At 45.8% G+C, this 25,712-nt stretch overlaps 1 protein-coding gene across 1 annotated transcript in view; it reads right to left on the reverse strand.

Moving 5' to 3' along the window:
- Positions 1-756: 756 nt before the first annotated feature.
- EEF1A2 (eukaryotic translation elongation factor 1 alpha 2) overlaps positions 757-25,712 on the reverse strand; it is a 33,076-nt gene continuing 8,120 nt past the window's right edge. Inside the window, exons 3-8 of the mRNA XM_053394502.1 lie at positions 16,246-16,425; positions 14,399-14,695; positions 6,835-6,985; positions 4,272-4,528; positions 2,610-2,844; positions 757-1,119 (exon numbers count right to left, since the gene is read on the reverse strand). Coding sequence (XP_053250477.1) covers positions 992-1,119; positions 2,610-2,844; positions 4,272-4,528; positions 6,835-6,985; positions 14,399-14,695; positions 16,246-16,425 — 1,248 coding nt within the window. The 3' untranslated portion in view covers positions 757-991. The remainder of the gene's footprint in view (positions 1,120-2,609; positions 2,845-4,271; positions 4,529-6,834; positions 6,986-14,398; positions 14,696-16,245; positions 16,426-25,712) is intronic.

Raw genomic sequence — 25,712 nt, forward strand, 5'->3', positions numbered from 1 at the left:
GCAAATTGCCTAGCAACCGCAAGTGATCCCTCCTCTCTCTCAAAACATCCCTCATGTAAATATTTTGGGCCCTGCTGGTCTAACCCAGCTGTAAAATTAAGGCATCAGCTGCTACAACAGCCCGAGGCCAATGTAGCAAAATACAAAAAAAAACATCGAACAGGGTTCCTCCAGGTGAAGTCAGGTCCTTCAGGGTTTGGGGTGGGTGCCTGATGTTCCATTTTGGGGGGGTGGGGGCTGGATGGAATTGCAGAATCGTAGAATTGGAAGGGACCCCAAGAATCATCTAGTCCATGGGTAGGCAAACTAAGGCCTGGGGGCCGTATCCGGCCCAATCGCCTTCTCAATCCGGCCTGCGGACGGTCTGGGAATCAGTGTGTTTTTACATGAGTAGAATGTGTGCTTTTATTTATAATGCATCCCTGGGTTATTTGTGGGGCATAGGAATTTGTTCATTTATTTTTTTCAAAATATAGTCCGGCCCCCCACAAGGTCTAAGGGACAGTGGACCGCCCCACCCCCCGCTGAAAAGGTTTGCTGACCCCTGTATTAGAATTTTAGAACCGTAGAGCTGGAAGGGACCCAACCCCTTGCGATGCAAGTCTTCCTGGCCAAGTCAGGACTCGAACCCACAACCCCAAGTCTCATGCTCTACCGACTGCTCTTAATAATACTGCCAGCAGGAAGCAGATGAAAACGACTCGGTGCGAATACGGACGGGCAGACTGGCCCTACCGCACAAACGACACCCCCACGTTTTCGCTGTGGATGTTGTATACCAGTTTTATTGGTAAAATTTGAACACAAAGCCTCACGGACGCCGGGACATGCTTTTCCTTTTAAAGAATTTCCACTGGACTTTAATGGTGAGCATCCAGTCGTTGACATACAGACTCTTACAAGCGGATGTGCACGCATGCCCCTCGGGGAGAAGGTGGCGGCATCCCGGCTGCGGGGATGGTTTCTGCGCGAGGCACTGGGCACCTACGATTCATTTGCCAGCCTTCTGGGCCTTCTGGGCCGATTTGGTGACCTTGCCGGCGCCGCCGCTCTTCTTCTCCACGTTCTTGATGACGCCCACGGCCACGGTCTGCCGCATGTCGCGCACGGCAAAGCGCCCTGCATGGGGCACACGAAGGGTTAAGAGTGAGAGGCTGGGCGGAGGACGAGGGCACTTCCTGCTAATGCCACAGAGCCTACGGCGCTCTACTGCCCTCTAGTGGCAAAATGCGGCGGTGCAGATGTCGTTATTATTACTATTATTGTTGTTGCTGCCGCTGCCGTTATATATTTATTTAACAGGGTCTTCTCAAGGCGGGTGTACAGATAAAAATAAGAACAGCTAAAAACATAAGGGGTAAACAATGGTTAAAAAACGATTAAGCGTTGATAGAATCAAAACTATCGTAAAGGAAAATAGAAAGAAAACAAGGATAAAATGCTAAAAATGTATGTAATATTGAGCAGCAAATAAGTGTGGGTAGTGAGACAAAAGGACAGTGAGGTGGGAATTCAACTTTTAAATTCATATGAAATTTGAATTCATTTGATGTTAAGTTTGCTAAAAAAAATGAAAAGCAATAAAAATTGGCAAAAATGTAAGATAGAATCAAAACAATCTATCTATTTAAATACATTAAAACCATGCAATCATAGAATCGTGTTATCTTTTGCAGTTATCTTTTGCCCAGTGTGAGGCTTGAACCCACGACCCTGCGATTAAGTATCTCATGCTCTACCAACTGAGCTATCTCTGTATTTTGTATATTTGTACTTTGATGTTTTGAATGTTTGCTCTAAGCCAGCCTTTCTCAACCTGTGGGCCCCCAGATGTTGTCGAACTACAACTCCCATCACCCCTAGTTAGCAAGGCCAGAGCTAAGGGATGATGGGAGTTGTAGTCCAACAACATCTGGGGACCCACAGGTTGAGAATCGCTGCTTCTGGGGACAGCTCATTGTGGAAAAGTGGCAGCTAAGTAAACTCCATCCATCCATCGTAGCTCTGATACAGAGAGAATGCAAGTGGCAGAACACATAAGCAGAGAGCAGAAAGCACAGCTCCCTCTTTAGGTCTAACAGCCTGGTTAAAATATATGCCTTCTTCAATGGGGTGGGTGAGTCAATTCTGCTCAAAAGGTGTCTGCAGTAGCCATTGGAGAATTCCAAGTTTTCTTTTCTTTTTTTAAAAAAGGAACTTGCTATGATTAAGGAAGGGGAACCCCTTTCCCAAATTGCCCTACGCTGCTCTTTAAAGCCTCCCATCTTCAGAGATTAAAAAGGCAGCATGGATACGCTTCCAAAGGACTTTCGTACAGCCCAATGCTGTGCTTTGAAGCCCCAATAATTGGTGCTTCAAAGCACAGCACTGCCCAGTGTCACAGTAACACTAGGTGATTGGCAGGTGGGCGAGCTATTCAGCTGTCAAATCTGCCCCACTAGAGGTAGGGCAATTGAGATATGGGCCATAGAAGGTTCCCTCCCACACCTAGGTCTATCTTACATCAGAGTTTCTGGGCATCTAGCCGTTTAGTTTGAAATAGCCCCCCGTCACCCATCTTGCTAGGCATCTGGGGGGGGGGGAAATACATGGGAAGATTAAGTTCTCACCCAGGGGTGGGTACTGGGAGAAGCTCTCCACACACATGGGCTTCCCCGGGATCATCTCCACAATCGCGGCATCTCCCGATTTCAGGGATTTCGGGTTGTCCTCCAGCTTCTTGCCGGAACGCCGGTCAATCTTCTCCTTCAGCTCGGCGAATTTGCAAGCGATGTGGGCAGTGTGGCAGTCAATGACAGGGGAATATCCAGCGCTGATCTGGCCGGGGTGGTTCAAGATGATCACCTAAGCCGTGCAACAGAACGAGAGAAGGACTCAGGCCGGAACAAATTCGGGAAGGGCACGGGATGACCACGTCAACTTTCTGGACTTCCTAGTTGGGCAACGCTGCTCCCTGGTGGAAGGCTGCTGAAAAGGCAGCCGCTTCTAGTTACTGCATTCTGTAAAATGGGCTCCTGCGGACTGGCAGTATTTTGCAGGAGGGATTCAAGTACACTTTCGGAAACTAAAGGTGCATCCAAATTTCCATTTATCCCATGATTTCTGAGAGGGTTCCCCCCGCCCCCAGGAAAACCAGCAGTTTACTTCTGAATCGGAACAATCTGCAGAAAACCCAGTTGCTGTTTGTTCCAATTCATCAGCAAACAGCAGCTTTTCTGGACAAAAGCAGTGGGTCAAAAAAAACCCCCCTTGAACCTGTGTCTTGAAATCACAAGATGAACAAAAGTGTGGATGGGAAAAGCCGTACTTTTGCACAATTAAAGCGAATGACATCGCTCTGTCACCCTACTGGGGAAAATCCACCCTAAAAGAGAAATGAACTTCTTGCTGTTAGGAAAGTGACAGGGAGATGCACTTGAACAAACAACTGGAAAACATAAAAATACCCTGAAATACTCTCTGGTTTGTCTAATACCAGAAACTAGGGCAGGAATAATCAGCGTGGTGTTTTCCAAATGTTGATGACTACAACTCCCATAATTCTTGAGCACTGGGCATGCTGGCTAAGGCTAATGGAACATGCAGTCCACAACAGCGGGACGGCACTGGCCCTCCTCTCGACTTGTAAGGGTTTTTCCTTTGCATTATCACTTTCTTCCGTCAAAAGTCTCTGAATGCGAGACAACTGACTTGTCGTCAGTCCTACAGACTAATCAGGAGACAAATTAAAACCTAGCCCCGGAGCTAAACAACTACAGCGGTACCTCTGGTTGCGAACGGGATCCGTTCCGGAGGCCTGTTCGCAACATGAGAAGAGCGCAACCCGCAGCGGCGCGTCTGCGCACATGCGGGTTGCGATTCACCGCTTCTGCGCATGCGTGTGACGTCATTTTGCGCTTCTGCGCATGCGGCGAAACCCGGAAGAAACCCTTTCCGGTACTTCCAGGTCGCCACGGGACGTAACCTGAAAGAACGTAACATGAAGCGGACGTAACATGAGGTACGACTGTACGTCTTAGACTTTCACTGAGCTTCACTCCTAGCCCAGCTAAGTGGGTGCCGGACTGCGCCTTTAGCAATTTAACCGCACCAAGCAAACTATTAAAAGCTGGTGTCCCGCAATGCAACTTCTGCAGAATAAAATCTCAGGGCTCTTGGTCTTCCTCAAGCGTCACCGGGAGGACAGAGGTCTGCATCACGCAAACGGCCACAGAAGCTGTGATACGACGGCAAAGGCTTTCAAAATGGCTGCCGCCTCGCTTTCTGCTGACCTGAGAAGTGAACTGGGCCGCCTCCTGAGGCGGGTCGGATTTGCTGTCGCCGCAGACGTTGCCGCGGCGGATGTCCTTGACGGACACGTTCTTGACGTTGAAGCCAACATTGTCCCCCGGCAGCGCTTCGCTCAGGGCCTCATGGTGCATCTCAACCGACTTCACCTCTGTGGTGATGTTGACGGGGGCAAAAGTGACCACCATGCCGGGTCTCAGGATCCCTGTCTCCACGCGGCCCACGGGGACGGTCCCGATTCCTGCAGAGGGGAAAAGAGAGCAGCGGGGAACACGCAATGAAACGCAATCCCCGAGACTCTCGGCAGCCATGCATTTAATAATAATAATATAATAATAATAATTTATTATTTATACCCCACCCATATGACTGGGTTTCCCCAGCCACTCTGGGTGGCTTCCAACAGAACACTAAAATACAATAACCTATTAAACATTAAAAGCTTCCCTAAACAGGGCTGCCTTCAGATGTCTTCTAAAAGTCTGGTAGTTGTTTTTCTCTTTGACATCTGGTGGGAGGGCATTCCACAGGGCGGGTGCCACTACCGAGAAGGCCCTCTGCCTGGTTCCCTGTAACTTGGCTTCTCACAGCGAGGGAACCGCAATAAGGCCCTTGGCGCTGGACCTCAGTGTCCGGGCAGAACGATGGAGGTGGAGATGCTCCTTCAGGTATACAGGACCGAGGCCATTTAGGGCTTTCAAGGTCAGCACCAACACTTTGAATTGTGCTCGGAAACGTACTGGGAGCCAGTGTAAGTCTTTCAAGACTGGTGTTATGTGGTCTCGGCGGCCGCTCCCAATCACCAGTTTAGCTGCCATATTCTGGATTAGTTGTAGTTTCCGGGTCACCTTCAAAGGGAGCCCCACGGAGAGCGCATGGCAGTAGTCCAAGTGGGAGATAACTATGACGCCACTTCACATTGCTATGGCTTCCCCCCCAAGGGATTATGGGAGCTGTTGTTTGTTACGGGTGCCGAGAGTTTTCAGGAAACCCCCTGGCGCCCTCACAAAGCTACAGTTCCCAGGGTGCTCTGAAAACTGTAGTTCTGAAAGGGGAGCAGGGCGTCACCTAACAACTGTCAACATCCTCAACATACTACAGTTCCCAGAATCCTTTGGGGAAAGTCATGACTGTTGAAAGTGTTATAGCAGTTTAAATGAATGGTATGGACATGACTGAAGCGGAACTGCAAGAGTTTAGCACTGGATATAACACTGGACAACTTAAAAACACAACTTTTGGGAAAGCATAGGAAACTGCAAGCCTGGCGGCAATTCTGTTAATTTCAGCTGCGTATAACTGACAGCTCACGACTCTGCAGCCCCTTTCATGGAAAGCCTGGAGATGTTTTATATTCTGGTCTGCATTTTGGCGATTTCATGGTTGTTAAAGAACCGTTCCACCTACTGCCGCCGTTTAGTGCTGCTAACTGCTTTTTGAATGGCTGTTTTTAAATTTTGTCTTTTTTACGTTGTAGTTTATGTTATAAGCCACTTTGGGGAAGGGGAGAGAATATACGGTATACCTTCCTAAGGTGGGCTACAACCAACCGATCAATGCACTCCAGCAGTAAAATGGGTGTACTCTGCACCCTAAAAATAATTAAGCGGCACATAAATGTCTTAAATAAATTAAAAAGAATCGAACGTCACAGCAACTCTACCAATGCTAGGAGCTTTTGCAAGCGACAGGTTTTTCAAAGAGGCTGCATTATTATTGTTATTTGTGAAATGTATCTTCAAGTGTGAAATATTCTGAAAGAGCTTATGAGTGACCTTCGGCAAAAGAACTTAGAAATGCGAAGTGTTGAGACAAGGACAATAGAGACTTTAAAAAAGATTGGGAATCATTTACGATGTATCTACAGAAATATTGTAAAGAAGTGGACTCACTAGCAGGTTTGAGTAAACACAATTAAGAAATCAAGTATTAAGATGTAATAACTGAAAATAACAAAGTGCAAGATGTCATTGGAAAAGATATGATATAAAAAAATAGGAACATAAGAAGATTTTAGTTAAAGATTACAAAATTAAGGTAGAAGAATAATAATAAAAGCAGGAAAAGCAAATATTTAAAAAAACCAGAAGAGGAGGTTGAGGGAAGTCTGGGGGGGGGGGAGAGATTGGGATTTATATATGTTTTTTGTGATAATGGTGATTGTGTTGAATATAAAATTGTAAAACTTAATAATATATATATATATATAAAGAAATGCAAAGTGTTGGGCAGTAGAATAGTGTCTTTTTCATGTCTCTCGTTTCCCGTCTTTTAGCATGTTCATCACTGCCATTTCAAACCTGATTCCGCAATCATGAGGATGAGAAACTGACTTCTTGCCAAAACCCAACGGCCGGGGTGCCTTCAGGCGACTGGCACAATTGCTACATACCTTGTGATCTACAATGCACACAGGTAAATGCCGGTGTCGGCAATCAAATCCTCTTCTCTTCCTGTTGCTTAGACTACAAAAGCGGATTACTGCCTGGAAATCCGCCTAGCCCAGCGAGGGCACCTGTCTACCTGCCAGGAAAGCTCTGGACTCACCTCCGATCTTGTAGACATCTTGAAGGGGCAGGCGGAGAGGCTTATCTGTGGGGCGGGTGGGGGGCAGTATGGTATCCAGAGCTTCCAGCAGCGACACTCCGCTGGCGTTCCCTTCCTTGCGCTCCACTTTCCAGCCTTTGAACCAAGGCATCTGGAAAACAAAATGGCGGGCGTGTGGATCCAGTGGGCCGTGAGGAAGGAACTGTTGGCACATGAGAGCACCTTCGCCCAGCCGTATGAATCTCTCCCTCCTCACAAGGGCAGGAACTGAAGGATACAATCCTTCCTTTGCTTCCCAGAGCAATTTGAGATTATTTTATTTTAATTTATTTACACACACACACACACACACACATTCCCCGGCCCATCTGGCTGGGTTTCCCCAGCCACTCTGGGCGGCTCCCAACAGAATATGAATATGAATATTAATAAAAAAGGAATTAAACATCAAACATTAAAAACTTCCCAAAGCAGTTAAATAAACCTTGTGGATGGAGGAGTGTTAACATATATAAAATTGTACATATGGCTGATTTGAATATGTTATTATTGATTATGTATACCCAATGTATCAGCCGCCTGGGGCGTTTCACTGTTTGTGTTTTGGTTGTTGGTAAAAAATAAAAACTACCCTAAACAGGACTGCCTTCAGATGTCTTCTAAAAGTCAGGTAGTTGTATATTTCCTTGACATCTGATGGGAGGGTACATTGTTTTATCAAATCCCCTAACCAATGCACATAAACCCAATTTGCACGTGTCACCTTATTATGTATAATTTATTCTGCACCCCGTTTCCTTCACTGTCACTTTCCCACCAGCTTCTGAGGTAATCTGCAAGGAAAATTCAAGCTTATCCCTGCGGTCCTAAGGACTAAGAGGTTGCATTTTTAAAACACCGAAAGGAAACGTACTTAAGCCACTGGATTTTACATCTAACACCAAATTCTCCATTTGTTCATGGGACTGCGGAATCGCAAGAAACATACCCTCTTTGACCAGTGATGGCCAAACTCCAGATGTTTTGGGACTACAATTCCCATTAGCCCTGACCACTGGCCCTGTTAGCTAGGGATGATGGGAGTTGTAGTCCAAAAACAGCTGGAGGGCCATGTTTGGCCATCACTGCTCTTAGACCAATTCTACAGCCTGTGTTTGAAGTGAGGGGAACACTTTCAGATGCAACACAAAACACCCCGAGGAACAGATTTTCAGTGGCGATACAAGGAATCATCCTTATTTGCTACTGAGGACTAAGCCTAACGACCACTGTGAGTTGGCAAGGCCCTGGTTCAAATCTCTTTTGAACTCAATAAGCGGCAATACACTAACTTCTTTAATTTCAGCCCTGCCTCTAGTCTGTATTAATGCACCTGTTATTGCGGTCTGCCTTACAAGGTTGTTGCTGAAAGCAGCTAAGATGATGTATGTGAACTGCTTTGAGCACATAGGAAAAGCTCTATAGAGCCCTAAGCATAATAATCTCTTACAGAAATTTAACCAAGCAATTCTCTATTTATTTGCTCTTACAACCTACTTTTCCTCAAAAGAGTTGAACATAAGACTACATGCGCCGCTGCCACCCCCAAATTTTACCCTCAAGACCCCTGGAAGTTTAGTTAGGCTGCGATACCGTGGGTGGCCCAAGGTCAGCCAGTAAACTTCATGGCTGGCTAAGGATTTGAACCCAGATCTGCCCAGTCCTAGGCCACAGTCACACCATACATACATAATTTTGTTTGTATGCCGCCTTTCCAAAGTTCAAACCACGCTCAAGGCAGCTTACAACACAAAAAAGACGCATAAACACAACGTAACGAAAGCAGCCATAAGCAATAAATAAAACATCAAAAACATGCACAAAGGAACTGAACAATTTCCACGTAAATTGTAAGATCTAAAACAGAGATACAAAAAGTTAGCATCAATAATAGCAACAACCCCATTAACAAAAATCCCTAAACGATACCCCAGCATCAAACATTTACAGCAGCGTCATTCTACTCTAAAGTCCTGGCTTGCACCCCAAAGAATTATGGGGAATGTTGTATGGAGACATCTATTCCCACAAAGGCTCTCAAGCTAGTTAGCGCCATTATCTGAAAGACCGCCTCCTTCCTTTTAAAGACACTCGGAGTCGAGAGTGGATTTCATGCTCTTTATTCAGCTCATAGTAGTGAGAAGGAATGGAAGATCCCCCAGAATGTCTGTTTTATATACATTATTTACACAATGGGCCCCACGTGATTGGCTAATTCCGGAATTCTCCTGTGGGCCAATCAGGTTGCGGATTCACTTCCACCTGGAGCTGGATTGGGTGGCTCCTGTGGACCAATCAGACTGCTGCATTCTGGATCCTATTGTTCTAGGACCAACCAGACTGCTGCATTCTGAATCCTATTGTTCTAGGACCAATCAGACTGCTGCATTCTGGGTCCTATTGTTCTAGGACCAATCAAACTGCTGCATTCTGAATCCTATTGTTCTAGGACCAATCAGACTGCTGCATTTTGGATCCTATTCAACTCAGTACATAACAACGTGTGTGAAAATCAGTGGAGGGGACACTCTTGGTACTGCCACTGCCTTCTGATGTTTTTGGGGTGGTGACAGTCCAGCAGAGGTCACACTCTCAAGACCACAATCCCTCAGGGACCACCTCTCCCCATATGAACCAACCCAGACCCCAATATTATCATCTAAGGCCCTTCTTCATGTGCCCCCTCCAATAGGTGTCTGAAGGGTGGCAACACAAGAACAGGGCCTCTTCTGTGGTGGCTCCCCGTTTCTGGAATACTCTCCCCAAGGAGGCTCGTCTGGCGCCTTCATTACATATCTTTAGGCACCAGGTGAAAACTTCCCTCTTTAGGCCTTAGGCCTTTAACTATCTGTGTGGCCTTTTAGAAATAGGCAGGATGCTTTCAATGTATTCCTTTTTCCTCTCGGTTTAATATAACTATTTTTTGGGAGGGGGGTTGTCTGTTTGGTTATGCACTTTAGGACCCACCCTATTCTCCTGAATGTGATGTGTTTTGACTCGACGTATTTTTAAGTTGCTGGGACACTCACAGAGGAGGGCAAGTAAAAAAATGTAATTATTAAATTTCGGCAAGCCCAGACACTCACAAACGTTGGAGGAACTGAAAACTGTGAGAAGCTGTGGAGTTACAAACTGATGCAGAGAATAAAATAGCTTACTAGGGAAATGCTGAAGTCGCCCTTTGGGGCGCCTCAGGGTCAATTTTTTACGGTAGACCAAATCTCAGTAGTACGGGTGCGTGTATATATCTCAATTTTAACTCATGAGCTATTGCAGCTATCTGCTCCAATTGTATACAGTGGTACCTCAGGTTACATACGCTTCAGGTTACAGACGCTTCAGGTTACAGACTCTGCTAATCCAGAAATAGTGCTTCAGGTTAAGAACTTTGCTTCAGGATAAGAACAGAAATCGTGCTCCGGCGGCGCGGTGGCAGCAGGAGGCCCCATTAGCTAAAGTGGTGCTTCAAGTTAAGAACAGTTTCAGGTTAAGAATAGACCTCCGGAACAAATTAAGTACTTAACCCTAGGTACCACTGTATTTTATCTTTATGAACGCTGTTTTTATTGTGTTATGTTATGTGAGCTGGTCTTTGACCGTAATAAATGATCTAGCATCTAGCAAACTGATGCAGGAACAAGAGCAAGACAGAGTGATCACTTTCTTGGCTAGACAAAGCCCCAGTTCATACTTTTCAAAATCCCGCCCCCCCAAAAATGTGGAACATCTCATCGCTATATCCACATGATGCCCCAGTCCTCCAGAAGACCCTCACATGCCCGTTCTTTCCCTCAAAAGGGAGGAAAGAAATTCCTTCCTTCCCAGGAATTGGACATTGATGTGGATGCCTCAGCACAATACAGTGGTACCTCGGTTTTCAAGCGTCTCGGAAGCCAAACATCTCAGAACCCAAAATGCTTCCGTTTCGGAACGTACCTCAGAAGTCAAACAGCTTCCACTGCATTCTCCCCCCCCCCCCAATTTTCTCCATTGACTTTGTAAACTGCCCTCTGCGCCTCGGTTGTCAAACGTTTCGGAAGTCGAACGGTCTTCCGGAACGGATTGCGTTCAACAACTGAGGTACCCCATACAACTGTGTTTCTCTCAATTTCCCACTCTGAATTTGAGCTCCCACATTTCTGCATCCTCACAAAATATTTGTCAGGTGTGCATTCCTCCTCCTAACATATGTGGTTCTGCTGCATCGAAAAGTTCTCAGAAGTGCAATTTTTTTAAAAAAAAAAAGATTGTGGGGGGCTCACCTTTCAATCACAAGCCCAGCGACGCCCCACTAGACACAGATTTGCAACAACGTACTGCTGCCCCGTCTCGCTTGACCTCCATATTTAGGAAGTATAAATTCCAAAATGACGTCACCCTGTTTTCCCCAAACCTATTTTAAATTAGATTGTTCAGTGTCATCTCTCCAGCACTGGCAGCTGCTGTCATTCAGCTGTCTGGGCTTTGGGTACGCTGATTAAAATAATTGGCTAGGAAAGCTTTTAACAGGCAGTGGCAAACGATTACTTGTTTGGTTTGCAGAGTGCTACACGACCGGTGCTGGGCCTGCCCTCACAATAACTCTGTGAACTCAGCCACCATTATTCCCATTTTACAGACATTGCAACTGAGGACGGGGGGCGCAGCCGGACAGCAGCTTCTTCTGCTCCGATACAACCCAGAATTAAGGCTGCGTGGTCATCAGAATAATCATCTTTCACATCATAGTATTTAAGTAGCTATTTAAGCCTCCTTTAGTGGAGAAAGGGTCTCTCTCTGATGCTCAGATTAATGCACTGGTTTTACCGGTATGCAAACTGCTCTGGGAACCTTTTCCAGCTGAATAGCAGGCTTTTTCGGCTGTGGCTCCGATCTGGTGGAACGCTCTGTCACAAGAGACTAGGGCCCTGCGGGACTTGACATCTTTCCGCAGGGCCTGCAAGACAGAGCTGTTCTGCCTGGCCTTTGGCCAGGGCACAACCTGACCCCCTCCTTTGGCAATCCTCACAGAGCCCAATGGTTGCCATTAATCTGATTTGAAATGATTTTATAATGAAATGATTTTAGAATGTTGTATCATTTTACTGTTGTTAGCCGCTCTGAGCCCGGCTTCGGCTGGGGAGCGTGGGATATAAATAAAATGTTATTTTTTATTTTATTATTATTATTATTATTGCTTTGAATCAATAAACAAAAAACTTAAGTAGTAGTACAGGCCAGGCCAGAAACCCTTTATCTTGTTAAGAACTAGGCCTTAGGTAAAGGGACCCCTGACCATTAGGTCCAGTCGTGGCCGACTCTGGGGTTGTGGCGCTCATCTCGCTTTATTGGCCCAGGGAGCTGGCGTACAGCTTCCAGGTCATGTGGCCAACATGACTAAGCTGCTTCTGGCGAACCAGAGCAGCGCACGGAAACGCCGTTTACCTTCCCGCCGGAGTGGTACCTATTTATCTACTTGCACTTTGACGTCCTTCCGAACTGCTAGATTGGCAGGAGCAGGGACTGAGCAACGGAAGCTCACGCCATCGCAGGGATTCAAACTGCCGACCTTCTGATCAGCAAGTCCTAGGCTCCGTGGTTTAACCCACAGCGCCATCCGCGTCCTTAGTCATCCCAAAAAGAAATTATACAGCTTACAACTCCAGCACTGACGGCAAGTGGTGCCCCAAAGTAATGTATTCCAAACTTCTTAGCCTCAGGGAACACTTTGCGCATTGTTTGGTCCAATAAAGAACAATTGAAAGATGGCGGCAGAATCTCAAGGATTACAGGACATCCTTGATTAACGCTCATATTGAGTAATGACTAGGTTTGCTGGGCCTGGTTGTTCCCCTGCATAAATGGAGGGCTCATCCACTTTCGCTGGGCCCATATCTTGATTGTATTGTGGACAAATTAATTCCCACGGACCCAAGAGTTCTGTGGCTCTGCTTTGCAAAAATCCGAACTTACCCACTCAATTGAAACTCAGCTATGCAAAATCTGCCTTTGCATCTTTCCGGGCAATTGTTAAGATCTGATTCAGCCAGGAATGTCAGGTTTTCGCAAGGCACAGCCCCGCAAACAGGACAGTTATGTTTTATCTGTTATGTTTTATCTGCCCAAGGAGAATGAACTTCAGGAACCAAAAAGTTGTATTGAGAAACAAGACTTTAGAGACATCTGGCCCAAAAATGGCAACTAGGTGGTTTCATTTTGGCGACTGCAACCCTGGTTTAAGGAGCCATTTGGCATCTACTGTAGCTTATATATATATCTGAGTTTCTGATCTATATATAAGCTACAGTAGGTGCCAAATGGCTCCTTAAACCAGGGTTACAGTCGCCAAAATGAAACGCCTAGTTTACTCTGGTTTATTCTGAGTGAAACTGGTTTACTCTGAGTGAAACTTAATTGGCTACCACCCTCAGAAAGAACCCTTTCAATGTCAGCAGGCAGCACCAACCATTGGCTCCCAGTACATTTCCAAACACAATTCAAAGCGTTGGTGTTGACCTTCAAAGCCCTAAATGGCCTCGGTCCAGTATACCTGAAGGAGCATCTCCACCCCCATCGTTCTGTCCGGACACTGAGGTCCAGCTCTGAGGGCCTTTTAGCAGTTCCCTCATTGTGAGAAGCAAAGCTACAGGGAACCAGGCAGAGGGCCTTCTTGGTAGTGGTGCCTGCCCTGTGGAACGCCCTCCCATCAGATGTCAAAGAGATAAACAACTACCTGACATTTAGAAGACATCTGAAGGCAGCCCTGTTCAGGGAAGTTTTTAATGTGTGACATTTTAATGTATTTTTAATCTTTGTTGCAAACCGCCTAGAGTGGCTGGGGAGACCCAGCCAGATGGGCGGAGTACAAATAAATTATTATTATTATTATTATTACTACTACTACTACTACTACTACTACTACTGTGGTACCTCAGGTTAAGTACTTAATTCGTTCCAGAGGTCCATACTTAACCTGAAACTGTTCTTAACCTGAAGCACCACTTTAGCTAATGGCGCCTCCTGCTGCTGCTGCACTGCCGGAGCACGATTTCTGTTCTCATCCTGAAGCAAAGTTCTTAACCCAAGGTACTATTTCTGGGTTAGCAGAGTCTGTAACCTGAAGCATATGTAACCTGAAGCAGATGTAACCTGAGGTACCACTGTATTATTATTGGACTAGCAAGCCATCCTGTAGAATTCTATCCATGATATTTTATCTGCCCAAGGAGAACAAATTTCAGGAAGCAGAAAGACGTGTTGAAAAATACAACTTTCAAGCAGCCAAAATGGCCCCCAAAATGGCAACTAAGCATCCTTAACCCTGGTTTAAGGAGCCATTTGGCACCTAGCTTATATATTTGAGTTTCTAACACTGCCTAGGCTCCACCTGGCCTGCCTTAAGACTCCCTCTTCAAGCCAACCTTTCTCCTATTCGCAACTCGACCTCTCTGTCCCCGGGAGATGACGAAAGAGGAGCTTCTCCAGCGTTGACCAGACCCAACTGGAGCTGCAAACCTCATGTGAACATAGCCCACCAGATACTTACGTTGGGAGACGGCTCCAGCATGTTATCGCCGTGCCAGCCAGAGATGGGCACAAAGGGAACGGTCGCTGGGTTGTAGCCGATCTTCTTGATGTAGGCGCTGACTTCCTTGACGATCTCATCGTAGCGCTTCTCGCTGTACGGCGGCTCTGTGGAGTCCATCTTGTTAATGCCCACGATGAGCTGCTTGACACCCAGGGTGTACGCCAGGAGGGCGTGTTCGCGGGTCTGGCCGTTTTTGGAGATGCCGGCTTCGAACTCGCCTACCCCAGCCGCCACAATCAAGACGGCGCAGTCGGCCTGCAGGGAAACAAGGCACACGCTAAGGAGCGTGACGGTTTTCGCACGGCGGTTTGCAAAACGTCACAGGAGGATTTCCCCGTTCCACTTTCTCCCCATTTCTCGTTTCTTCCCCCCCATCTTAAGTTCCACTTTTCCACATCGGCTCGCAATTTTTTAAACAAGTCCTCGTGAAACTTTTATCAGCGTTTTGTAAAGTAAAATTTAAAAATAGCATCAAGCATTTTAGTGCAAACGTCTCCCAATACGCACATTTTTTGGCCAAGCAATATACAGCGGTACCTCGGTTTTCGAACGTCTCTGTTGACGAACATTTCGGTTTCTGAACGCCATAAACCCATAAGTAAATGCTTTGGTTTTCGAACTCGTCTCAGAAGTCGAAAAGGCCACGCGGCTTCCGTATTGAGTTTTCCGTTTATTGAGGCTTCCATACTGAGTTTTCGAACGTTTCGGAACTCAAACGGTCTTCCAGAACAGATTACGTTTGAAAACCGAGGTAACCACCGTATTGCATTTTTAAGTACATTCCCCATTTCTAAGCACTGTACAGGCAGTGACCGATTTGCACTGATCTGCGTGCAACTGACCGGTGCAAACAACCAGTGTTTGGGCCCCTTTTGAAAGAAAGCAGAGCTGGGCCAGAACAAGGTGGGTTTTTTGCACTCTGCCGCCATGTGCAAGGGCCAGGAACAGAACCCTCATGCAAAAGGGTCACCACCTGTACATAAAACAATAAAAATTCATCACAAAACCACACTAAAGGCCTTAAGACGCCTGCTGGAATAAGAATGCCTTTGTCATTTGCTGGAAGTTCAGCAAGGAGGGGGGTCTGCCTAATTTCAGGTGGGAGGGAGTTCCGCAAGCCGAGGCTCACTATACTGAAGGCACAGCCAATTTCAGCGCCGACTGTTTGGCTTGCGGACCCGCATTACAAAATTTGGAGGGGTGCGAGTTTCAAAAGATGACTGTGTTTCGGTTCATGACTGTCTTATAAAGCAGATGGTGGGGGCGAAGAGAGCCACTTGCAGGAAAAGGTAGAATTTAACCACAATAAGTAAATAAACAAACGACGTGTCTTGGGATACAGCAGCACCCCCTGAGATTTCCTAAACAAAACAGGGACATATTGGGCTCCTAATATCCCATCTTCCCTTCCAATATTGTAACTCAACAAGTTCTACGAACTGTTGGCTCGATACCTGAAAACTGATAGTGCCATCTGCTCCTATAAATAGTTGATGGCTCCTTTAGGGAGTTCGTCCTTTTTTACTCCTAGGAAAGCAGGGAGGGGAGAGCACGCGCCAAATGCATTTTTAAGAATTTCTACGGCCCCTTTTCAACACACAAAGCATGCTAGTTTCGCCATTTGGCCGGCCAGAGTGCAAAGCTAGACATGGTTCCTAGGACTTCCATTTTTAAAAAAATCCAGGTCACACAGTTCTGCTGGCAGGGACCCACGCAGGGAAAAAGGATGTTGGTGCTGTGCTGGTGCTCAGGGAACGACCCAAAGGTGCCCCCTGCCCTGCGATGAACAGCCTCCCCTTTCTCACCTGCGAAGTCCCCGTGATCATGTTCTTGATGAAATCCCGGTGCCCGGGGGCGTCAATGATGGTGATGTAGTACTTGGTGGTCTCGAACTTCCAGAGAGAGATGTCAATGGTGATCCCTCGCTCACGCTCAGCCTTCAGCTTGTCCAGCACCCAGGCGTACTTGAAGGAGCCTTTCCCCATCTAACAGGTTGGAGAAAGAGGGGAGAAGTTTTTGTAAGGGCTTTAGTGAGGAGATTTCACCCCTCCCATATCCAAGAATCTCCTGATGAGTCTGCTGATTCTCCAGAGAGGAGGGGCAGTGTTCTGCTCTCTACTTATTCTGCTCCAGCACCACATCAAAGAGTCAGTCAGTCGTCAGTCAGTGTGTCGGAGAGAGAGAGACTGAGTGTTAGAGATTGTGTGTATAGATAATGTTGCTGCTAAGAGCAGCTGCAGACACTCAGTGCAGTGCAGCATTCATTTATGCTTAGACCTCATATAGCTCTGTATATAGTTGTGTTTTATAGTTATAGATAGAATAAAGAAGATATTCTACAGAGCTGCTCTCCGAGTGGTTTATGCTCTGCTGTACTCTGCTATACTCTGCTGTGCGACGACTGTCTTCTTGTGGAAGTGAATCCGGTGCTCACAACTCTAAGCTGTGAGTCCACAGCACTTTGACCTGTTGCTGTGCAGAAGGTGGTCTCTGGAAGTGCTACCCCAGCTCGCCTGGCCCAGTCGGGGCTGAAGTGGATGAGTCCAGTTGGTGGCACTGGCTCAAGGGCGATGCTGACATCTAGCTCAGTTAGTTAGAACATGGTGCTGATGATGCCAAGGTTGCAGGTTCAATCCCCCTATGGGACAAGTGCATATTCCTGCATTACAGGGGGTTGGACTAGAAGATCTTCAGGGTACCTTCCAACTCTACAATTCTATGAAAAATCCAAGTGCAATTAATTATTCTTATTATTATTAATATACCCCGCCCATCTGACTGGGTTGCCCCAACCACTCTGGGCAGCTTCCAATATATATAAAAACATAACAAAACATTGCACATTAAAAGGCTTTCCTATACAGAGAATGCTGTTGATGTTGTGATTTATGAGGGGAGGGAACAGTCTGCATAATAATAATAATAATAATAATAATAATAATAATAATTATTATTATTATTATTATTATTATTATTATTATTATTTATACCCCGCCCTCCCCAGCTCAGGGCGGCTAACACCAATAAAATCACAGTAAAAAAAAAAACGGTGGGGGGGAAAAACCCAATTTAAAATACAGGTTAAAATGCAATTTAAAATGCAGCCTCATTTTAAAAGTAGCCAATAAATCAAGACCATAAAGGGAGGGAAACATAAGAGCCAGACTGAGTCCACACCAAAGGCCAGGCAGAACAGCTCTGTCTTGCAGGCCCTGCGGAAAGATGTCAAGTCCCGCAGGGCTCTAGTCTCTTGTGACAGAGCGTTCCACCAACTCAGGGCCAGTACTGAAAAGGCCCTGGCCTTAGTTGAGACCAATCTAACCACCTTGTGACCTGGGACCTCCGAAGTGTTGTTATTTGTGGACCTTAAGGTCCTTTGTGGGGCATACCAGGAGAGGCGGTCCTGTAGGTATGTGGGTCCTAGGCCGCATAGGGCATTAAAGGTCAAAACCAGCACCTTAAACCTGACCCTGTACTCCACCGGGAGCCAGTGCAGTTGGTAAAGCGCTGGATCCCACGGCAAGGACTCCGTAAGGAACCTCGCCGTGGCATTCTGCACCCGCTGGAGTTTCTGGGTCAGCTTCAAGGGCAGCCCCGCGTAAAGCGAGTTACAATAATCAACCATGGATCACTGTGGCCAGATCAGGGATAGAAAGGTAAGGGACCAACTGCTTGATACGGCGGAGATGGAAAAATGCCAACTTTCCTGTGGCTGCAACCTGCGCCTCCATGGAAAGGGAGGTGTTGAAGGTTACACCCAAGCTCTTGGCAGAAGGCGCTGGCACTAATTGAGCCCCCACAAGAGATGGGCGTTGATGCCCCAAACCCTTCCAATTCTTGGGCTCCTGTATCTGTGGGGGTTTGAATGTACAGTCCAACCTCGGTTCCCGAACACCTCCGTTTTGAAACGTTTTGGCCCCCGAACGCCGAAAACCCGGAAGTAACTGCTCCGGTTTTGGAACGAACGGCTTCCGAGCTGCGTTTTTCTTTTTATTCCCCCATTGACTTTGCAGCCAGCCCACTGATCCTTGGAATGGATTAAGTTTGAAAACCGAGAGACAGCAAGCTTGCCAAATTGGTCCCTGGGCCTAGGCAGCGGTTATGGCTGGTTTTTTCAAGCACCACAATTAGGGAGGGACAGGGAACTCGCCAAAACGCATTTCGAGCACCTTTGTGCCACTGCCATTCTAGGATAACGAGGGAGGTGTTCATGAAGAGTTCCTATTTTTCTAGAAAAACAGCAGTGATTAAGAGCTTAAGAAAAGATGGAGGGACCTAGTCCATCACCCTCTTCTGGCAGTGGCCAACTAGATGCCTAAGGGAAGCCCGTGTGATGCCTACAGGACATTTCCTGTAATGCTTTTCTGGTCTCTGGCTGCTAAGCTGTTGAAACCTCTTCCGACCTTTGAACCAACAACCTGGGAATGTTGTCAAGTGCTTTCGCCAGCAGGATCTGTTCATGATGAGTGACAACCTACAGGGTCCCCAGCAGTAACCACCCAGGGTCAAAGGCCAGGTTAGGGTGTCCATGTGTCCTGCATTGCAGGAGAGTTCTCTATCTCATGGGTAGGCAAACTAAGGCCTGGGGGCCGGATCCGGGCCAATCGCCTTCTAAATCCGGCTTGCGGACGGTCCAGGAATCAGTGTGTTTTGACATGAGTAGAATGTGTCCTTTCATATAAAATGCATTTCTGGGTTATTTGTGGGGCCTGCCTGGTGTTTTTACATGAATAGAATGTGTCCTTTTATTTAAAATGCATCTCTGCATTATTTGTGGAGCATAGGAATTTGTTCATATTTTTTTCCAAAATATAGTCCGGCCCCCCACAAGGTCAGAGGGGCAGTGGATCACTCCCCTGCTGAAAAAGTTTGCTGACCCCTGCTCTATCTGAAGGTTTTCCCCTATTTTTCAAGCTGTAGTGGCAGAGTCTGTTTGCAAGATTAAAAAACAACAACTTAAGAAGGGACAGCAGGGGCTTTGAGGGTGCCCATCAAGGAGTTAGTTCTCTGGGACACCACCACCACGAAATATAATCTTGAGGTCCCCAACTTTCATTTTTTTAATAACCTAAGTTTCTTGCATCTGTGGATTCTGAGATATGAGGGGAAATGGACAAGGATTTATTTTCTCATCATTATTTGTGGAGGTGGAGATAACTAGCCTTCTGCATTTTCCTTCGCCCTCTACCCCCCTTGGAAAAATTCCTGCAAGCACCCAAAGTTATTCACCTGGAGAGCAGCTCAAGCAGGTATACAGGTTACCTGGCTCAGTCCTTTCCACTATGATGGGCTGTGCTGCACCTCCATTTAAATCTTATCAGTGCTCTCCAAATTCACATCCGCACATCTAAATTAGTGTGTGCACACCTGTGCTTTAGTGATGTGCTTTCCTCTTTTTTGGGCAACAGGTGAGGCTGCTGCTAACCAGCTGCACCAAGGCTCGGCAGCTACAGGAAATGTCGGTCCAAGCCACGTGTTAAAACTACACAATCAGCTCAAGACAATGTACAATAAAAAACAGTTTTAACCCCCCCCAAAAAAGCAGATATATTTAAAGCAACGATACAGAATAGGTACTGATGGCAGAGACCAGTTCACTCGTCTGGGAAAGGCTGTCAGAACAAAAATGTCTTCAGTTGTTTTCGGAAAGGGCGTCTGTCATATTGGGACAGGAATGCCATTCCACAGAATATGGTCGGTAGCAACACTAAAAAGCCCTGCTTCGAGTTAATTGCAATTGCTAGTGTCTAAGAAATTAAAATACGCCTGCTTCTTGGGAGAAAAGCAATGACAAACCTAGATAGCATCCTAAAAAGCAGACATCACCTTGCCAACAAAGGTCCGTATAGTTAAAGCTATGGTTTTCCCAGTAGTGATGTATGGAAGTGAGAACTGGACCATAAAGGCTGATCGACGAAGAATTGATGCTTTTGAATTATGGTGCTGGAGGAGACTCTTGAGAGTCCCATGGACTGCAAGAAAATCAAACCTCTCCATTCTTAAGTAAATCAGCCCTGAGTGCTCACTGGAAGGACAGATCCTGAAGCTGAGGCTCCAATACTTTGGCCACCTCATGAGAATAGAAGACTCCCTGGAAAAGACCCTGATGTTGGGAAAGATGGAGGGCACAAGGAGTAGGGGACAACAGTGGATGAGATGGTTGGACAGTGTTCTCGAAGCTACCAGCATGAGTTTGACCAAACTGCAGGAGGCAGTGGAAGACTGGCATGATCTGGTCCATGGGGTCACAAAGACATGCTCTGGTCCTGGCATGCTCTGGTCCATGGGGTCATGAAGAGTCGGACACAGCTAAACGACTAGACAACAACAAAATGAGCAGAATAGACTTCTTTAAAGTTTTAAGTCTTATTTATATACATAATTTTTTGATAAATTTTCTGTTTTACAATCTAAAATACTCATTTAAACTTCCTTAAAATATCAAGGACTTCCCTTCTCCTCTTTCCATGGTTCATTTTGCAAATCATAAATCCCTGAATATTTTACAAAAACTAAACCATTCTGTATTCCATTATTGCATCCATCAAAACTTATTTACACTGCTGAATTTATCTTAATGCTGCCAACGTTTTCAGGTGTATACTGTTTTTTCCCATAGATTCAATAAATCTTTTCCAATCTTCTCTAAACGTATGTTCTTCTTGTTCTCTAATTCTATATTCTAAGTCTACAAGCTGTGCATATTCTGTCAGCTTAAGATGCCATTCTTCTTTGGTTGGGACCTCACTCCTTTTCAATTTTTGGGCTAACAAAACACAGGCCGCAGTAGTAGCATACATAAATAACCTTTTATGACACCTGGGAATTTCCATCTGAATTATCCCCAACAGAAAGGACTCTGTTTCTTTTGGGAAAGGAATTTTGAACATTTTTTTTTTTCAATAAACAGCCTCAGTCCAGTATATCTGAAGGAACGTCTCCACCCCCATCGTTCTGCCCGGACACTGAGGTCCAGCGCTGAGGGCCTTCTGGCGGTTCCCTCCCTGGGAGAAGTGAGGTTACAGGGAACCAGGCAGAGGGCCTTCTCGGTGGTGGCACCCGTCCTATGGAATGCTCTTCCACCAGATGTCAAAGAGAAAAACAACTACCAGACTTTTAGAAGACATCTGAAGGCAGCCCTATTTAGGGAAGCTTTTAATGTTTAACAACCATTTTATTTTAATATTCTGTTGGAAGCTGCCTAGAGTGGCTGGGGAAACCCAGCCAGATGGGCGGGGTATATATAATAGATATTATTATTATTATTATTATTATTATTATTATTATTAATTATGTATCATTTCCCAATACTCTTTTACCCTTTTACAAATCCAACACTTGTGAAAGTACGTTCCCTCAACTTCTTTGCATCTCCAGTACTTATCTGATTCAGTCTTATACATCTCAGCAAGCCTTAAGTCTTAAATCCTTGATAAATATACTGCAACACAAAATGTTAAGTAGAGGTCTCACACTACCTGTGAGGCTGTCCCCAGGGAGCATAATGTGCCTGTTAGGAGCTATAGAATCATAGAATTGTAGAGTTGGGACCCCCAAAGGTCTTGTAGTCCAACCCCCTTCAAATGCAGGAAACTCAGCTAAAGCATCCATGACAGGTGGTCATCTAACCTCTGCTTAGAAACCTCCAGTGGAGGAAAGAAGCTGGAGGTGGAGTTATTCTGTAGCCGTGATAGGAGTCCCTGATACAGGCATCACACCATATCCGATTAATTAATAAAACTTGCTTTGTTCTCCTAAATCGGATGCCTGTCACCTTTGAGGAATAACCTGCCCAGTTTTCCTGCTGCAGTTAGGCCAGAAAGCTGCATAACAGCATGTTTCCTTCCATTCTCCCCATCAAAACTTCCCTATATTCCAACTCTCTATATGTTCTGTAGGGCTTTATTTCTACAGTGCTTGGAGAGCAATTTGATCCTGCAGTTTATACATCTTCTAAATATTCTGCGCCCCAAGCAATCACAACTCTGTGCTCAGGAACCAGGATGAATCATACGCTCCGAAAAAGATTTGCACACATTTGCTTATTTTCCATAAATTATTATTCTCCGCCCTCTGCAGCACAACACACAACCCTACACCTGTTTAACTATCTGGACCACAATGCCACAAAGTAGACTTCAATATCACAAGTTCATTAATCATTTTATTACATAAACGACAACAACAACCCGAGCACTGTATCTGCCAGAGCAATTAACAAAACCTTGAAGAATCAAACCAGAATAAACCAACATTATTGGGTTGGGAGTGCAACCTTGATTCTGAATACATAGCATCCGTAATTAATAAATAAATAAATAAATAAATGCTTTTGCTCAGGGAGTTGCTGGAATTAATCTGTTCCTTGGATTTAGCAGACCCAGTGTGACAGGTGGGCAGAGAAGGACAGATCCTGACCTGCAATTAACAAGGGTTTTCCTTCCAGAGAAGCACCATGACCCTCATCCCACCCTGTACAACCCAATGATGACGACGATTTATCAGGTTGACTAATCAGCCCATCCAGCTGAAAAAATGGACTGCGCCGAAACTTGCTACATCATGTTATGAGTGCATGACAAGCCTCTATTTAGCAAAATGCCTTTGCTCCTCTTTTCATCTGCCTATATTTGATTACCCGCAGAGATCGTGGGCCAAAAGAGGAAGAAAAAGGCCGTATTTTCTAGCCTAGCACAGTAACGGCTCTGTTGCAGAACTCGATACATCTCGAATTGGCTGGGCAGAAGGAGAAGTCATATTGTTTAAGGCCACAAAGGATGGGTTTCATTTTTTTAAGAGAGAGAAAGCCTTCTGAACTGCTATCTTCTGTTCCATAACCCAAAGGACCCTCTTCCATTACGTTAGCTCTCTAAAACAAAACAAAACCCTAAGTTAAGCAGCACCTTTGAAAAATCTTATTAGAGCCAGACTCCATTTCCTACCAAAGCAATCGCATGGAAAGGAATACCCTGGCCACACACTGCCTTGCATCAGAAAATGGAGGCTGAAGGCACAGAGTCAATTGGCTATTAATAGCAGTTTCACGTCCCTCTGCATATTTCTGCCGTGCCAGCGAAGGTGCCACAAGGCTTGCCTGGCTGATTCAAAGAAACGGCAGCTTATTTTAGAAGATAGCAGACCTCGCTGCATCTCGGCAGCTGGTACAGATCTCTTGCAAAGCTGCAGGGTCTAAGGTAGAGCTCAGATAACAATGGAGGGGGCAGACGACTGTTTGCAGCAACGGCAAGGCGACCACATCTAACGTGCTTTCGAAGCTATGGCCTCCATTTTTGTTTTTTAAGTATCTAGACCTCATGATGGCACGTTTAAACCTCGTGGCAAAAAAAAAACAGAGACAATCCTCCGTGCCAAATCATCTTGTCTGCCCATGAAGATATTCTCATAGTTTATCTGTTCTATTAATTAAAACTATAAATCCTGGCCTCTCTTTATTTGGACAGCTAACATTTCATGTGAGCGAAATCCGGTTCAATTTTTTAAAATTATCAGCTGGCAAAAAAATTGAATTGAAACCTTCGCCCCTCAAATAGTTTAACTGGGGCGGGGGCCAATAAAACCAGCCCAAATGGGAACTCACCAGACATATCAGGTATGATAAAGGGATTATATCAAATAAGCATGAAAGCACCATACGGAAAAGTTGGAATAGTTAAACAGAGAGGGAGCTTGCCGTGGATGTAAACAAGCAAGGTGGGTGCACTGAGAATGCAGCAATGGGAAGGGCGATGAAATAAACACACACAAAATGGAACAATAGCTTAGGATACTATTCTCAGTGCTTGGGAAGGTGAAAGAGTCAGGAAAGCCGGGGTGCTTTTTGACATTTGTGCATTTTGTTCCGTATTAAGCCCTTTGGTCCCAACGGTTCAGGGACCAAAGGCAATTTGCAGCTGATCTATGGGCCCATCAAGACATTAAGGAATCTGCCCTTGGAAATAATATGCCCAGTATATTTGAGGGAACAGTCAAGAAGGTGTCATTAAAAGAGAATTTATTGTGATCCCTCTCTTGGTTCTTATATAAGGAGTCAGGATATGCGGCTGTGGGCAGTAACAGGCGTCGTCGTGAAATGGCGTCGCTCTTTCCTAAAGAGGAAATTTTTTGGCCTCTTTGGTGCAGAACTTTGCAAAAGCAGGACGAAAAGAAACAAGGCCTGTTCATAAACATGTTGTCATTCCGCTTCCAAAACACATGCATAATTAAATAACCATGCACCAACACAGGAAAGTATTCTATGATCCACTTAAAATATGCAAAGTGCTGGACTTTCCACACGCCGGTCTATTCTGCATAATTTATTCTGCTTCTAGGAAGGAACAGGGACATTGGTCCCTGAGCTCTAGATGATGTCTCAATCCACTCCGTCAAACCGCTAAGATTTTTGCAGTGCATAGATTATTTCAATGCCTGTCTTAAGGGCTGAAAACTTGCTAGGTTGTTGTAACGAAGAAAACACAGCTGAATTTTGTTGAATTTACAGCCCACCCTCAAGCTCCTTTCTCGCACGGTGCAATCACAGATTAGTGATCTGCTTTGTTTTGATGGTCGCCTGGGTGGCACTGTGGGTTAAAGCCAATCAAAAGGTTGGCGGTTCGAATCCCCGCAACGGGGTGAGCTCCCGTTGCTCAGTCCCTGCTCCTGCCAACCTAGCAGTTTGAAAGCACCTCAAAGTGCAAGTAGATAAATAGGTACCGCTCTGGTGGGAAGGTAAACGGCATTTCCATGCACTGCTCTGGTTCGCCAGAAGCGGCTTAGTCACGCTGGCCACATGACCCGGAAGCTGTACGCCGGCTCCCTCGGCCAGTAAAGCGAGATGAGCGCCGCAACCCCAGAGTCGTCCACAACTGGACCTAATGGTCAGGGGTCCCTTTACCTTTACCTACCTATTTGTTACCTGCAAAAGTAGGAAATAGATGGGAAGGGGATGTCTGGGAGGAACAGGAAATGAGCTTCCTGCAGTACCCTCACCACCCAGGTGAGAATCAGGGCAAAAATTGCCCTCTTTTCCACTAGTCCCTGCCCCACAGACAAACACCTTGCAACTCCCTTTGGGGATCCCGATCTCTTGCCAATATAGCTCAGGTAACCCAGCAGGCAATTTATAGTTCTAACTCTGACTGGCCTTGCAATAACCTTGCAAGGTAGGCCAACAGCCTCACACAGTTTACATTTTTTACTAGAAGGCCCCACAATCTACCAAAGAACTGTAAATTTATAGCACAGGTGTGCATAGTGAGGAACTCATGAGGCA

Source organism: Podarcis raffonei, chromosome 6 (assembly GCF_027172205.1).
Source record: "Podarcis raffonei isolate rPodRaf1 chromosome 6, rPodRaf1.pri, whole genome shotgun sequence".
NCBI lineage: Eukaryota > Metazoa > Chordata > Lepidosauria > Squamata > Lacertidae > Podarcis > Podarcis raffonei.